The sequence below is a fragment of the Epinephelus fuscoguttatus genome, linkage group LG4 (genome assembly GCF_011397635.1).
Source record: "Epinephelus fuscoguttatus linkage group LG4, E.fuscoguttatus.final_Chr_v1".
In the NCBI taxonomy this organism is placed as follows: domain Eukaryota; kingdom Metazoa; phylum Chordata; class Actinopteri; order Perciformes; family Serranidae; genus Epinephelus; species Epinephelus fuscoguttatus.
This window is the reverse complement of record NC_064755.1, coordinates 15,285,972-15,302,892: the sequence shown is the minus strand read 5'-3', so window position 1 is coordinate 15,302,892 and position 16,921 is coordinate 15,285,972. Positions and strand designations below refer to the sequence as shown.

The following is a 16,921-nucleotide window of genomic DNA, read 5'->3' as shown; positions in this document are numbered from 1 at the left end:
TCAATGCTGCTTCACTTTATACAGCTTCAGGGTTTAATTATTATGCATCCTAATTAAGCATGAACAGATACTTAATAGTTTCTATCATCAGGTACTCCACGCTGCTGTTGGTAGAGGAGGAGAGTGGCACCTCTGCTGGAATAATAATACATTCATTAAGGTGGGAACCCCTGAGGAAGGAAATAACAATCAAATGGAATTTAATATTCATGATTATGTTCGGAGAATTCATAGGACCCACCTGAATAACTCCTAAATGTCCCTGAACGTCACTCTGAGGACCACCTCCATATTATGGACTACTGTTAGTGGTAGTAAATGACCCTTACCAACGGGTCTCAGCATCATGTAGTGTGATTTATCCCCAGCTCCGGAGGAGAGGCAGTGCGCATGCGCGGGAGATCTCCTAACCACATGCGTTTGGATCACGACTGCGTCAATTGCACAGAGACAGCACGAGCAGGAGCGGAAGTGGAGTAAATTTAAATCGGTGTTAAAGCATAGGAACGATTAAAAATTGAAAATTAAGTATTAGAAACGTGACTTTGTGTGGAAACTGTAATAAAGATACATTTCTATGATTAATCTTTATTTTATATATTTTTTTAATCGCTGTTTTGGGTGAGATTAGCATGTAACAATATATTAAATTAGTTTAAAAAAATAGATAAAGCAGAAATTGATTATTCGGTGATTTAAAATGGGTGGCAGCATTACGTATTTATGTACAAAAGGCAGAATTTTGTTCAGTGGTAAGTAATGTGAAATATAGACTACATGCTATCATTGCATAAAATGTATGCTAGTGACGCATTACTTTTTCTTTTTTCTGTTCTAATAAGATTGTAAGATATTTTTAATGAAACTGTAAGAAAGCGTCCTAATATCACAATTTCTCTTATTTAATTTGACACAAGTTTTGCTGATAAAATGCAACTTTAATCAGCGAGCTTCATTTTGAAAAGCCAACCGGAAGTTGTATATATCAAAATGGCGGCCTTGACAGCGCTCTCCCTCCCGACGTTTACCCAGCAGCGGCCGCTGAGCATCAGAGCGCTGATCCTCCTCCGTGTCGGGAAGGCGTGCTGTCACAGATTCACCAAACGCTGCTCGTGTTTTATTTTCTGCCCCAACTCCCCGCAGGATAAAAAGCTCCGCAGCTCGGACCCAACATGGGTTAGAGAGAAAGCCACCTATGGATTATCCACTTTGTGCACTTCGCCGAGGATGATGGGGGGAGAGACGGACTTGTTTTCGCAGAGACATCCTGACAAAGACGGGGACTGAGAGGGAACTGATCGGGATTCGCTGCTTCTCTCTGTCTCGCATTTACATCTTTGTCTCTTTTATTATTTTTTCTTATTTTTTTTTAATAATTTCTCCACGTGCGTGAGGGGCAGAGAAATGTTTGCAGAATTGCTGTGCGGCGCCGTGGCTCTGGTCCTGTATGTCAACACTCTGGGCGCCGATTTCTGCTACGATGACAGGTACTTGAGTGAATGAATGACATCCAGCCCCATTTTACTAACGTCACTGTCCCCACTGTGTGTCCTCACCTGGACCTTATCAGCTCCACGCAACAGCACATGAATGATGATAGGCTTCATTCATGATGTTGCCGTAACTCTGAGTGAGCAGCGTTTTATTGCAGCAGCAACTCATGTGGGCTTTTCAATTAACACAACCAGCCTGCCTTCAGGAAAGTGTCAATTTATCAATAGAGTTTGTTACTGGAGAGTGATCGAACTGCTGTGTTTATCCTTGTTTATCTGTAGTGTCTTACAGTGTGTCAGCAAGTTGGAAATCACTGCTTCATTCCTGCAGACACTTGTGTGTGTGTTGAGACATCATGATCATACAGTATCTTCACATTTCCAGTGACATTCCTGCAGCATTCTCTCAGTAATATCTTCCTGCAGTTCTTAATAGGATGAGCAGTGAAAGCAGCAGTAAATAGGCACTGTGCCTCAGAGCAAAGTGTTGCAGTCTCCAGGTTCTGGACTTGCTCTAAGTCTTGAGTTGAGCCGAGGAAATAATTGATCTCTAGAGGAGGAATATGTCTCCTCACCTCACAGCAGAAGTCCCTTCGCCCAACTGCTGCGAGTGTGCAGCCTGCTGAAACTTTGAGCAAAGTATTTTATTATAAATTTACTTAAAAATAGGCAGTAAGTTGTCATCCTCCTCCTCCTCCTCCACTCAAGACCATCAGTTTGTGCATGGCTTCAGCCGCTGCTGCTGTAACTGCGGGGGTAATGCATTACTCATAGCTGGCCGTTTGATATTTGATGGCTGGATGGTTGTCAATGCCTCGGGCTCATTTATGCACCATCCATGCCTTGATGTAGGTCAGAGCCATGGTTTCCCTGCCACCGCTGTGTTGCTGCTTACTTTAAGGATTACTCATAATGAGCTCATATTTATAGATACAAGGAATACACCTGTTTTCACCACACTATTGTGCAGTTTGTAATCCTCTGTGTGCTTTGCCCCGGCAGTTTGTTAAACAGGTGCAGCTTTTAAAACACACCCAGAGGACACAGCTTACTGAACAAACACTACATTAACACCCTCCATAGCAACTGGTGGTGTATTTCCTCTACAACTTAGCCGTGTGTGGAGAACACTTCCTGCTTCAACACATCCCCAAAGGCCTTTTTCGCTGAAGTTCTTTGTGTGTGGTAGAGTCGCTCTGCACTTTGTGTTATGGTCAGGTGATTCAGGCAAACTCATGTGCAAGAAAGATGGTGTTCTGTGTCCATAAACCTGTCAGGGAGTGGCAATGCTGTGCAGAGGTGAGAGGCTACCTACCGCTGCTGCTGCTGCTGCTGCTGCAGAGTCAGCTGCTGCTGCGTGGAGCCTCCAGCCTCCAAGTTTTAATATAAGACAGAAAGCCCAACCCTGATATTCTGTGAGGAGATGTTAACATAATGTTATTTATTATCATGCGAGTTTGGATCCAAGTTATTTCAGGCTTCTTGTGAAACAGATTGACAGAGTTCTCCAATCCTGGCTGGGGATTTTTTTTTTGTAAGATTTTCTCTGACGTATTGTGTGTCTGACATGATTTTTATTGCAGGCTATCTGTCAACCAGCGTTATCTGTTTTTAACACCATGCGTTTGGTTCTGGCTCGCAATTAGCAGCCGTCTCCTGTCCCCCTGGGCTGAGCCGGGGGGAGGGGGGGAGATAGAGGAAGGGTGGGTGCGACAGAGATACGTAATTTTGCTCAGGAAAAACAGCCCTGGACACACAGAGTGATCTAACTAATGCTAATGCTTTGCTGGAGCAGAAAAGAAGCTGATGTGACTCGGTGATGGTAAAGAAGCTGTCATGATGGAAAATGCTGAATGTGTGAATGACGATAAATCAAACTGCGAGCTTGCCGTTACCCAACACCCTGCAGCTCGTGGGTAGGATTTATTTTAACTGTGAGTCTGACAGTAATTTATGAATCATTCAGATAATGTTTTTTTCTTAAACTCAAAGGCCATCAGCATTTCAGAATGTGAGGTCTTGTGCTCAAAATAGGGATGTCACTTTCTGTTAATTTTGCTTTCAATAACCCGACACTCATTAACTGGTAACTAACCATTTCATTTTAAGAAGAAAATGCAAAATTATGTGAAATTCGAGAGGCCTTTATCTTTTTTTGGTGCTTCATTGACTAAGTAAGCTTTAGCGCTACATTTCAAAGTGCTATCCATGTAGAGTTGGGGAAATGTTAATGTCCTGTGATGAAAATGTCTTGCCTTTTATTTTATTTTCTGTTGGCTTTGCTGATAGCTCATTAGATGTGTTAACCCTCTGCCTTCCATCTAGTCTCTACTAGTTCGCTAACGTCAGCCTTGGCTACAAAATAAAATACATCAGTAAGCACCCCCTCTTGAATTTTGAAGCTTTTAGGTGTTTTAAAAAAGGTGGTTGCTAACAAGTGGTTAAATGATTGGTTAAATGACTGGCGACATTATGCAACCGTGGTGTAGTTTGGTTTTAGCCTAACGTTAGCTTTTTTCAGAGATGACAGAGCATATTTTCTTTAATAACCCAAAACCCAATGGAAAAATCCCTTTAGCACTGTTTACTATGTTAGCACCACTAGCAGTGCTAATGCTGCTAACAGCACTGACAGAGCTAACAGTAGTGAACAATGTTAAAAGGGATGTGCAGCTCAGAATTGGGCCGCTTAGACTGCAGCAATGTTGGGGGAGACTGGAGGGTGGCCACCTTGTTTCCATAGCAATGCTGTTGGGTCAGGACGGTGTTATAAGCAGTAATCATCAAATGAGTAGTGCTGCTAGCTAACATTAGCGCCCACCAGACCCTGGTGGTGTGCAGTGCGTTAAACTGAGGCAAACTTGACCAATAGACAGACATGCATAACATTTTTCAATTGATAAATGGTTAGGCCAAACAGTTGACATCCCTAGCTCTAAAGAAAGATCCGTATTTGATGTTTTATTTGTTGTGTATCTAAAAGAAAAAGAAAACTCTGTGGCTTCCATTGAATGTTTATGAGAAATAGTTGCAGAGGAATTAAACATGGATATTTTGTCACAGTGGAACATTGATTTCTCTCTGTGAGAAGACAGATTGTGCTACTTCTTTGCTTCTGGCTGTGAAACTAATGCATTGACTTAACTCAGCAAGTGATTAAAAGTTAGGATCCAAAATTGTGGCGTGTGTATGGGTGCATGTAAAATGTCTAGGAGCTACAAAGTTGGCATTAAAAACACCTGAGGGTTTTTAATTGATTGGCTGGTAGTCTCGTACGGCGGTGGAATACGTAATGATGTGTTGCTTTCTCTCTATGTATTCTTATCATGGTGAAGGCAGTGTCCGAGAAAAACAAAAAACTCTCAGTCACAGCCTACTTCTTATCACTGAGCTGACTGGTTACACATTCATTTGGGCAAACTTTATGCATTCCCTACATAGTAACCAAGGCCATCAGGAGGTCACAGTAAAAGGGAAGAAACGGTTTACATGTGTGTTTTACGAAATGTTATCCTCCAGGCTGTAAAAACATAATCCCATGCATGCAGTCTTTGACCATGCAGTCAGTCATGGCCCCTCCCTCGATAAAAACGACAGTCTAGAAGAGTGGCCTGCTCCACTGTGCCAAATCACCCTGGGGAGCATTTCCTCTCCCTCCCCTGGACGCACTCATCATTAACACATACACAGCTTTGACACCTGCACTGGAAAATGGGAATCATACGTCATGTAGTTCATATCTCTGCTGCTGCTGTAATCTACAGTTAGGGCTGAGTGAAGGAATAGTAGAGCCCAGATAAATGTCAGAGGAGAATTACTGGTGCAATTTTGTGTGACTTGCTGTAAGCCTGCACGCTAGGAACCTGCAGTATAAGAGCAAAGTCTGGTGAATGCATTCACATGGTATTAGCTTGATTGCAGGTGGCAAAATGTATGCCACAGGTTCTGTGCCAAAGGGCTGTACTCAACCAAAGAAAATCTTAGTCAGCTACTGTTCAAAAAATACCTGGTAGCTTTGTTTCTACTAAAACTTTTCTTTTCCTAAAGCCATCATAGTTTTTGAGTTCTGCATATTTACATGCTACAAATGCCAACAGTGTGACAAGGAGTGAAGTGTCTATCCCGCACGTTTGCTTTTTTTCTCTCTGGTTGCCGAAAGATGAAAAAGGTTTAACTTTTGGTAAATAACTGCTCTCGCCACTGTCATCCACTGTAGAAGAGGGGTGGGACAGACACCACAAAGACCAACTGTGACATGCCCAAGGAAAAATTAGTACTTATAGCACAGACAGGCGGGTCCGTCCTCTCTCCATACGTGCATCAGCCCTCCCTTCATCTAAAGCAAAAATTCTCAACCTTTTTCATTTCAAGGACCCCTAAATTAATATACATTAGGTCATGGATCTCCATTTTATAAGATTTCATAAGACATCTGAAAAGACTTTGTTGGTCAGATACGACCAGAATTCTATGGTTGTCAGGAGGAGATAACAGTAAAGGGATGTGAAACCTATTATTAGAATAGTCCCTCTTATGACTCTTATCCACATTGATCTCACTTCAATAGTGAATTAAACACTGAAAATAAACTATTGCCCATTTTTCTGGAGACACCTTGGAACTTCCTTGAGGACCCCTGGAGCTCCCGGACCTCTGGTTGAGGAGGTGCACGGGGCTTTGAAGCCAATCTTCATAGTGGCCATACAGCGTAATCACATCCATTGGATGATGACCGTTGACTTAAATTGTGAAAGTGACGTTGGTAAATCAGCTGATACATTTTTTTTAGTGTCAAAACCCCCATGTAATGACATAGCAAAGCAAAGCGTTAAAGCGGAAGCAGCTGGCTTGGTTGGCGGAAGTCTCTAGTGTGCTTGGTCTACGGGCCACAAAGTGTTGAAGTGATGGCGATCAATCAGGTAATTTGGCTTTTTTGGCTTCATGCACCACTGAGCAGCTTCCATAGGAATGAACGGGACCCCGCCTCCAATGCTGTATCCTTTTTTCTTTATACATCCATGGTTGAGAATCACTGATTTAGTGAAGGGTCAGAGCAAGTACTCTACCTTGTGCCAGCATTTTTGAGTTCACAGGTAGCAACCAGATGCATGTCAGCTGAAAAAAATGCTGCATCTCCAAAGCACTCGATTGCTCCCAACTGGGCGTTGTTTTGGAAGAGCGCTTGGCATTTAAGCTAAAAAGCTTTGGTGGACACAGCTTTATGAAAGTAACAACAGTGATTGTCGGACCAATGAGAATTCGGTCGCACAAAAGCATATTGACCAACCAATCGATCAGCCGACCAGAGGGTGTCAGCCTCACTATGCCACAGGTTAAACAAGGTGAACGCACTAGCAGTGAAGTCAAAAAAGCAGCCACTCTCTCCTTTTAACAGCTGAAAACATTGAGCTGTTTTCAAGGTATATTCAGCCTCCCCACACACTGGTTTTATGGATTATCGTTCCCTGTCAGGAGCTTGACGGATGTGATGAACTGCACCCAGCTCATTTTTCTGCCCTGGTGTGATGTTTGACTGTGTGAGGATGTGTGAAGGTTGCGGGTCACGCTGAAGGACGCTGCCTCCCTGGGCATGGCCGATGATTTATAATGTTCAGACAGTTGGTAAAGGCGAGACGCCGCTCTGCTCCATGCCCTGAAAGCTTTATTAGAGAAGTCAGGATGGGGGGGCAGAACCGAACGTTTCACGCTGATGCAGTTTGATGTGAGCTCTGGAGTCGATGACGGCAAAGAAGCCACACAGTGCTTTGGGCGATGACTCATGTTGTTTAATGATCATACCAACCGGGTTACGGAAAAAAAACAGTAGTGAATCTTTATTCATTTATTTTTGGTGGGTTTTTGTGTGTAATTTTATTTATTTATTTATCATGTATTGTAGGCAGTTTCCTCAGAGATGCACAGGCAAACACAGCTCAATTTCGAGTCTTATGTGCCTGTGTTAACATTCTGAAGGCTCTGTGTGGTCCTTGTGAGGTGGAAGCCAGCCTGTGTTGACCTACCTGGCCTGACGTAGGCTGTGCCGCCGTCTGTGCCCTTGGCTGCCTCCTCCTTGGCTCTGTATGTCAGTGCACTGATCTGGAACCCTACTCTCATGGCCTATACTGCAGGATGGGCTGGTTGCGGTTATGTTGAGGGTTCAAGGGCGGCAACCCAGCAGTTTGAGTATCTCCGCTTTTTTTCCCAGTCAGGCTCTCTCTGTCTGCTCCCTGTAATTACTGTCCTGCCTGCAGAGAGGGACTCACGACATGGTTTGGTAGACGTAGCTGCTCAGTTCTCCCTCTCTCTCGCTCTCTTTTTCTGTCTGCCTTCCCTTAAACAACCCCCCCCAGCCTTTCAGTCCTCCAGCTCCCATCATCCAGCGACTGCCTCCAGATGGTCCCGTTTGGTAAGCAGTTTAGGGTTTTTCTCCCTTCTGCAGTTTGAAGGGGAAGGTTTGAAGTGGATTCAAATGGAGGATGTTGTGTTTGCCTGTAGTTGCCAGGATGGAGACATCAAAGTGCCCAATGGCACAGACAGCACGTAACAGAGTCAGTGAAGATGGTCTCATGAAAAAAGCACATGTGGTCATATTATTGTATTTGTGCCGAAAATCAATATTTTTAGAGTAACTGTGGATCAAATGGCTATAAGTAATATAAAAGGAGTTGCTTATAGTTACGAACCCACAGGGCATTGGCTTTATAGCATCTTTCAGCTAATTGTTTTGGTTTTAAGGTTCCAAATTTATCATTTTGCTTCACTCTGACTGCTCTCATAGTGTTTTGCGGACACAACAAGCATCTGTTTTCAGCATAAAAGCTCTAAAAGCGCCTTTTATTCTACTTTCTCAGCACCAAACAGCAGACAAATAAATTTAGCAACTAGCTAGGGAACATAAGGTCACATTTAGCAGCTAAAGGATCACATTTTCCCTTCGAGAGTTGATGTAGGACAAAACAGAGCTGAAAGGAGAATGAATATCACCGTCACCTCATCCATACTTGTCATATTTTGCTGCTTGGGCAGAAGCCCCAATGTTACTGAACAAAGCCAGGGCAGCCTTTTGCATTGTTTCTTGATGTAGAAGGGTCGGCGATAAGTAGGGATCTGCGGTTTGGCATAGATTGTGGCTGATGTTAGTCAACTGAGGTGACTCATGTTAGCGGTTGGTGGATAGGTTTATGCAACAAAACTACTTAGTTATGATTAGGAAAAGATTGTGGATATTGCTAAGAAGCACCTGACTTCTCGTGGCACAAACGGGGTCTGTGGTTAGGTTTAGGCTACAGAACTACTTGGTTATGTTTAGGAAAAGATCACAGATGTCGCTAAGAAACACTCGACTTGAAAAGGCAGTTGTGTGTTGCTATAAAAAAAACACATGGCTATAATGGCACAAACACCATAACACGTTTGTTGGTCTCGAACTCCAGTCTCTTGGGTCAGAGTCCAATCTTTGTTGGACCCATCCACTTCCACTCCCGCCCACTTTGAGTGAACCTTCATGCTTTTTAAACTACGTCCACTGAGTGTCTAATGATGACACGGATAGGTTTACATTGGAGTCGACAATGTATTGGGGTAAACAGATGCTAAACAGTACAATAATGGCGCCAGAGCTACTGCCCAAGTGGTGTATTTTTACGCGCTGGCAGTGAGACCAGGCTGGAATATTAGATTTACACTCTAAAGGCTATAGCAATTTTAAAGGTGACACTGTAAGTAGAGTGTCTCTGGTCAATAAAATCAGTTTTTGCAGATAAATGACAAATAAAAATTCAAACAAAAGATAAAAATCACTGATGACCATTGTGGTACTGGCTATTTTCATTGTGCAATGGATGTGTTGTCTGGAGGAGAGGAAACTATGATGTTCCTGCGTTTCCTCTCTCAAATCACCAGGGAGTACAATCTGTTGGCAGGAGAGGAAGGAGATATGTGGGAGGCATCCTGCCCAATCTTGTTGGCCCCACACTTATTCTCTGATAGATTTTCTCAGATGAGGGGAAGACAGTGTTTGTGATTTCTGACCAACGTTTACAGATTATACACAGTTACCGTGCTCCAACTCCAGACTGTTCACATTCCAGACACAGTAGCTGTCAACAAACTTGTAAAAGTAAAAAGTTCTTTTCGTTCTTTTCATTCCAATTCTTTTTCTCATTTTTCTCTCAAAATGCCAGAGCGTCACTGAAACAGTAACTAATCTCCTGCCATCTAGTCATTGCACACAAATGGATGAATCTCTCGTTAGAATGTGCCGATACTGTGGCCCTCTTTACTTGAGCTACACCAGCCCGGAAACATCAGTTCAGTGTCTGACCACAGATAGATTGGATCTCCATTTTCCTAAGCTCTCATTTTCCAACAGATAGCCGATGAGGGTAGAAATTGTATTTTCACCCTCGCCACAATTGCAAGATAAGCTGTCCTGGCAGAAATTCATTTGTTTCTAAAAATACCATTAATGAGGGGTTCTGATATGTTTGTGAGTTGCTTCCCCTGCCCGCAAAACCCTACAGAATCACTTGAAGCCTCGGAGCCTTGGACGGACTGAGTTCATATTTAGGTCAATAGGAAACAGCTGACTAGATATGATGCTCCCTTTTCTCCCTCACTGTCATCAGGCCCAGAATAAGACTTCATTATACTGTATCTTGGTTATTGAATTTCAGCTCCTAAAGTTCGTTTTAAAAATGCTGGACTTTGTAGTGCATTCCCTGTGGTGAGGGCAGAAAGGAAAAATCTGAAATACCTGCATATTTGGAAAATGTGCAACAGCGATTAAATTCGAGAAAGTGTTTTATTGGTGCACTTCCTAACATGTAAAACGTGGGGAAATGCACACATCGCAGCAGAACACTGCAATCCTGTTGCCTAACCGTGGACTTCCTTTTACCTACCTTTCCATTCTGGGTCACCAGGTTTCTCAGTGACTGTCAAAACAGTTAGATAAGCTGCTCGGACTGCTGTGTGGCCCTGAATGGGACGGCAGCTTCCACTGTGTGATCTGTGGTAGGCTTGAGTGAACTTTCTCCTTCCAGCTGCTCCCTCACTGCTCTTACAGTGAAAAGTTTGAAAAGCCTTTTTTCCACAAGAAACTAAAGAAATATTTTGCATCACTTTCTGGAGATTTGGTGAGACCAATACGTCATAATTACAGTACAGAAATGCCAAAGATAAATAGACATAAAAAACCACAGGAAAAGGCACTACCTGGATCTTGTGGTTCCTCAATCAAGCATACTGCTTCACTAAAACACAAAAATTGAAGTCTGTTATCCCAGCTACAAGATTAAAAACAAGGCCAATGCATGTCAACCTAAACAGTGATTGTTATTGCGCTAATAAGTTTAGCCATGCTAGCGACATGGCTCTGTGGCTCTCAACTGCATAGAGTCAAAGATAAAGATGGACAACGTAACAGCTCCCCCAAAGTGGAGCCAAAACATTTAGATCACTCCCCGCAGGCTGCAGTAAAGGTCATAACCCCCGCCCCCTCCAAAGGAAAAGTTCTCAAAGATTCATTTAAGGAATTCATATCACGCAGTATGTTCAGGTGGTCATTTTTCTGATAAGTTTGGCTTTTATTAGTTATTTGATGCTATAAAAAAAAAGGTACGATGTCATGATTGACAGCTGTTTGTGCTAGTCAGGGTACCTGTGATCAGTGGCGCTGCTCAAGATTGGTCGGACGGGTGATACTGGGCAGATTCTAGCTCCAAATGACATCGCCAGCGCAAGATGGCAGTGGCCATATCTGGGATATTCTGGCTTCATTTTTGTAGTGTGGAAGAAGGTGGAGATGTGTTGTCCATTTTTATATGCAGCCATTGGTCCAGACTAAAATATCCCACCAGCTATCTGATGGGCTGCCATTAAACTTTCTAAGGACATTCATGGTCCCCAGAGGATGAATCCTAATTACTTTGGTTATCCCCTGACTTTTTCTCCCTCTCTAAAGGCTACAGCCAGTTTCTCTAGTGAGAAAAAGTCAGTTCCAGTCAAAAATTCCAGTTTCCCCAAAACTTTGGTTTATGGCCAAACTCCTGCAAAACTATTGACACTTATTATAATATTACACTTGTTTAATTTCAGCATGTTATTGTCATTGTGAGATTTGCATGTAGCTGAAAGCACCCTTTACTTAAAGGAGCAATAAGCGAAATTCATCATTTCTAGACTGAAGGAATTAAAAAATCACTATGTGAAGAACTAGAGGTGTAATTTCTTCTGGAGTTTAGCATGACCTTACACACTCTCTCTCTGTGTTGATCTCCAGCCCATTGTTTACAAGCCGGTCCGGCTGCACGTTCATATACGTTCATGTGAATCGCCGCCTCCTCCCTCCTCTCAGAGACCTTGGCCCTCCCTCCCTATAAAAGGCTACAGCCAGTGAGCAATGGCAGATGGCATGATGGTACCTGTAATAAATGTAATAACTAGAAGAGCTGGTAGAAACGCTCCATAGCTGTAAGTTACTCCAGTAGCTGGTGGCAGCCGACTAGTGCTAACTCACGAGCCCGTGAGCCCGTGCCTGGCGGGCTCATGTAGAAGAGTAGGAACGTTAGTGTTAGCAGTTACCACTAGTCGGCTGCCACCTGCTACTGGAGTAACTTACAGCTATGGAGTGCTTCTTCCCACTTTAACCTGAATAACAAACAGGAGTTAGCTGGGAGCGGCTAGCAGACCGTTAGCCGCAGCATGACCGGATGGAAGCACAGCCAGTTAGCCTCCGCTAGCTTCCCAGCTAGTCCCGGCTCTCCGTTTGGAACCCACCGGAGCACCGAGCCCTGACCGAGCCCTGGTTTGTTATTCAGGGTAATGTGGGAAGAAGCAGCAGGTTTATCAGGCAGCTGAGTGAAGTGAAGCCTGCAGAGGAAACACCAGGACCGTCTGGATGTAATAGTCCGTGGAGGTGCTGCGGTGCTCGGCTACTCACGCAGATAGGTAATGAGGCGAGCGAGGGGTGGGCGGTGTTGGAGAGCAGAGGTAGAGGGAGGTGTGGCTCATGAAACACTTTGTTTTGGTCTACAGGCAGTGCACAACAGCAAACAGCAAATGGCCGTGGACTCTACTTGTTCAACTGTTAAGTGCCCACATCTGATTAGTGTGTGAACAGTAGCAGGTTGTGGTGCACCTCTGAGTAGCAGTCCAAGTTTTTCACTCACAGTAATCCTGGTTGACACTTTACACAGCCAACGTGCTCCTTTGACGCCACTGAAAACCTGTAACCTCCAGGTCCAGATGATGTCTAGACTCGAAACTTGATACACACCTGAGTCTTAACTACCTGTGATGGCTTGACGAGTTGATTACACAGCATGGAGCTGAAGGTAACTCCCTTTGATTGCTGGAGCAAACTGCTATCTGATGATGAAACTAAATAGGTGTGGCAGGTTGTAGAGAGCTGAATCACTCGCCTGATTGCTCGCTTCAGTTGATTGTCATGTGCGATACTCCAGCACTCGGTCACTGTTCTCACTGTGTGATTGAAAGCTGCTCGTGAGCAGTCACCATGGCCATCATCTCTTGAAAGCCCTTGCTGTGCTCCAGCCCAGTCAAGGCAAGCTGCTTCAAAGCTGCATTAATCAGGCTCTAATGCTTTATAATCACCAGACTGGTATGCTGTGGAATGAGAAATGTAGCCATATGTAGATGTTAGCTGCCTATTGGTGGACCAAGGCATTAGAGATTGTCTCTGCTGCACTGCACAAGACGTTAACCTTAGTCCTATTTGGGTATTCTCAGTGCTCCTTGCCTGGCTATTTAATTAAAAGCCAACAGATTATCTCTCCTAATACATCATGTGGTTATAGTAGCACACACACACATACAGTATACTGCACACAGACAGACCTGCACACACACGATAATAATCGCCTTAAATGGGAATAATGTTTAATACCGGACTGAATCATCCAATAAGTAAATCCCTCACATGGTCAGTATTGCATGGCAGCCGTTCAGCACAGCTACTCAATAATGCGTGAAAGGCATTAAAGCAGCCAAGGAATACACTAAGTCAAAAATGATGGATCAAATGTGCTGTTTGACCAACAGCATGAGATTAGTGGGATTTATAATCAAATAACAGGGCGCATCTGGTGTGTCAGGTCCGCGCATTCGTGACAACAGTGTTTTGACGGGTGAATGCGGGCTATAGGTTATGCTCCCATCATTAGACGTGGGTTTCAAATGATTTGACTCTGCCGAGCTAAGTTGTTAATGGGTCTAGACAAGGGTTTGGATTTCGAGGGCTAATGCTGGCTGATGGCTCTTAAGCCGTGGCCACTCTCAGGCTCTTGGCCCTCTTCATATTAATGGGATTAACAGCACTGTGGATGAGAGGGGGCACAACGTGTAAGCAGAGAACCCCAAGCCATTAGAAACAAAAACTCCCCTGTCCCCCATATCCAACAGGGATGCTATAGTTTGCCCTTTTCAGTAAGGAAGAGGAGAAGGCTACCCCTCTTCACCGGGCCTCTCCATCTCGGTGGCCTTATTCTCTGACAAGAAGCACTGGCTCGTTTCGATAAGGTTATGACACAAGTTGGCTGGTCCGGGGGCAGTGCCTTTGTCCATTGTAAGAAGAAGGGGCTGTGTGGTCCCTCTGTTCTCCCTGGACCCAATGAAGGAGGCCATTTGTCCCTAAATAGAGGGGAATTAAGCGCTGGTTGTGTTGCTCTGTTGTTTATGAAGGACAAAGAAGCAAGACCTCAGTGTTCACTGTTTGGACAGAGCAGAAAACCGCTGCAGCTTCATGGACCAAACCTGTCAGGACCAATTGGGTGAACTCATTACGGTCGTGCGTGCTCCGGGTTTGCGTTTTCAAGTGGCGAGACAGAGGAAAGAGGGCAGAGGATTCTGAGCTAACAGAAGCTTCTTTGTGTTATGAATATGCCAGCTCAACTTGTTAGTTTTGGGTGGCATGGATGTTTCTTTGGAAAGATGATGAGCCAGTCAGTGTACTCTGGGAAATGCGGCCTGACAAGTTGTAGAGCTGGAAACCAGCCATCAGCTTTTGGTTGCCAAAGCTGACAGAATGTTCGCCATATTTTTGTCATTTATAATTGGTGTTGCTTTTTAATTATACGCCATATTTTAGTCATGAAAAAGTAAAATCAAGAATGGTTAAACATATTTTACATTGCAAACTGACATGTTGGTGCTCTCACTGTGGAGGGTTTGGTGTTATTGGCAATGGATTTAACAGTTATAACTTTTCAGAATAACCTGACTTGCTGCTTTCATATTCTGAAGTGCGGTGGTATACTCCCTTACCACTCTGTTACAGTACTTCCCTGTTTATCAGCCATGTGTTGCCTCTCAGAGTTTGTCTCAGTTTCTCTTTCATTTTCATTTAGCTGTTGACAGCAGGCTTGTGGGTCAAATCAGTGCAGCAGCAGCAGCACTCATTTTCCTCTATGGAAGATTCCCCACTGAGGACTTTTGAGACTGTCGTCCCAAGAAGAACGACAGAAAGAGTTGATTCAGCAAGTGCCTTGAAATGACATATATTTTCATAACCGCGACCATTCCGTAACCATGTGTTTATGACTGTAACCCTGACAACGAAGCTCCCCTAACCTTAACGACGAAGCAGTTTTTACACAAACCATGATATTCCCCTAAACCTAACCAAGTCGTTTTTTTGCTGAAACCTAACCAACCTTTCACCATATCATAAAATGTCACATTGTAAAATGTATTTATTTTTCAGGATTGATTTGTAACTGTTTTGGAAGGTGTTGACAATATGTTATCATGCCAATAGGGGTGGTGGATCAGAAAACACAAAGGGCAGTTACAGACAACATATTTAATCGTTTTGTTGGAAAGACTTGTTGGGTCTATTTTAACACAGTGGCACTGACAGAGATTACTGTGTGCTAAATCTTGTTGTCTGGATCAACCTGGCAAATGCTACTGTTTATCCCTTTGGAAACAAACACCGTCTTATAGCACTGTACAGCTGGCCATCAGTGGAACAAGATATTGTGCTAAATTTCCTATCAATTTGACATCATCATCTGTTAGTGATTTTGCCCTTCGTCTCCAGTTCAGGTTCATTCCTTAAAGGACACGAGTGTTGGCGTGTCTCTCAGTTGTGTGATTATTGTGGTTAAAGTGGTTTTCAAGTATGATTACAGTATCTGGTGTTTCCTAAGTGTGGTGAGTGAGTCAAATGCAGCACAGAAGGGCCTGTGGTCTGGCCTGTTCAGCCACTGTGGGTAACCTGCTGCTCCCCTCAGGCTTGTAACACCGGGACACACGGAAACAAGTGCCCCTGGTGGCCTTTGTTCTTGGGGCTGCGTGTTTTCTCAAGTCACTGAATTGAGGTACCTGTAAAGAGGTTGTACACCTCAGAGAAGAGTAAGGAAACAGGAAGGGACTGGTGAAGTGTGTGTAGAGGTACTGTTTTCTTTCTTGTGGACTTGTGTACGAGCTGACAGAGGAAACTGAATTCTTGTGGACCCCAACAGCCCCGGCTGTAGGAGTCACCTCCTCCCTCTCTCTTCCCTCACTTCCTACCTCTGACCAGACCACAGCAACAGAGGAAGCACATCTTTTCACAAGCTGCCTCTAATTGATACTGTTGAACCCTGGGAACCCAGTGCGTGGTTTTAGTACTCTGCAAAATGCGTGCAAAGCACAACAGCCTGCAGTATGCCACCCTCTGGGACACCACAGGTTATTTACAACCAGACGACCAGTCTGGCCCAGGTCCTCGTATAGTTTCATTTAAGTAAGTTTAGAAAAAAAAAATACCCACCACACTTGGATGTGACCCTTGCCAAGCCTTTCATCAAATAGCTACACTGAGAGAGGGCAGGAGTTGAATCCAATCCAGAGCTGTAATCTCAGCCTTAGGGGGCTTTTCGCTAAATGGCTATGTGGGTTATGAAAGAATGAAGCCAGTTATATATGTAGGTTAAGTTCCTACTGTTGGTGCTGGCTTTATGCTTCTGTTTCTCCTTGTGTTTCTCCTCATGAGCTACACCTGTAGAGCTGCGAAAGTAAATGATTTTTATTTCTAATTAGTCATGTTAAGTAAAGGGCCATATCTTTTTTGTGATTGGATATGTACGGCATTAACAAATCCAATCAAATGCGGTGTAAATTGACTAGTTCTAATGTAGCTTGTCATGGCTCGGTGCGGCAGACGAGTCTGACATCTCTCCAGATGGAGAACAGCTTGTGTTGTATTGTATTTCACAGACAGAGCCAACTCTCCCGTGCACTCTCTTTCTCTCTCAGTCACTCTCCCTCTCTCTCCGTCATCGCGAATAAAATCACGCTGGTGACAGATTGATAGAATCATGATGGTTTACAGGGTTGATTTCAGTGGTTTATTTTGGCTTAGCGCTGACCCTCAGTATCTGTGGCCACGGTGCGTCTCTTCATCTTTGACCTTCCGCATATGC

At 43.9% G+C, this 16,921-nt stretch overlaps 1 protein-coding gene across 1 annotated transcript in view; it reads left to right on the top strand.

Annotated features, from left to right (window-relative positions):
• Positions 1-1,064: 1,064 nt before the first annotated feature.
• The window catches only part of tmtc2b (transmembrane O-mannosyltransferase targeting cadherins 2b), a 122,672-nt gene continuing 106,815 nt past the window's right edge, over positions 1,065-16,921 (top strand). Inside the window, exon 1 of the mRNA XM_049573579.1 lies at positions 1,065-1,487. Coding sequence (XP_049429536.1) covers positions 1,405-1,487 — 83 coding nt within the window. The 5' untranslated portion in view covers positions 1,065-1,404. The remainder of the gene's footprint in view (positions 1,488-16,921) is intronic.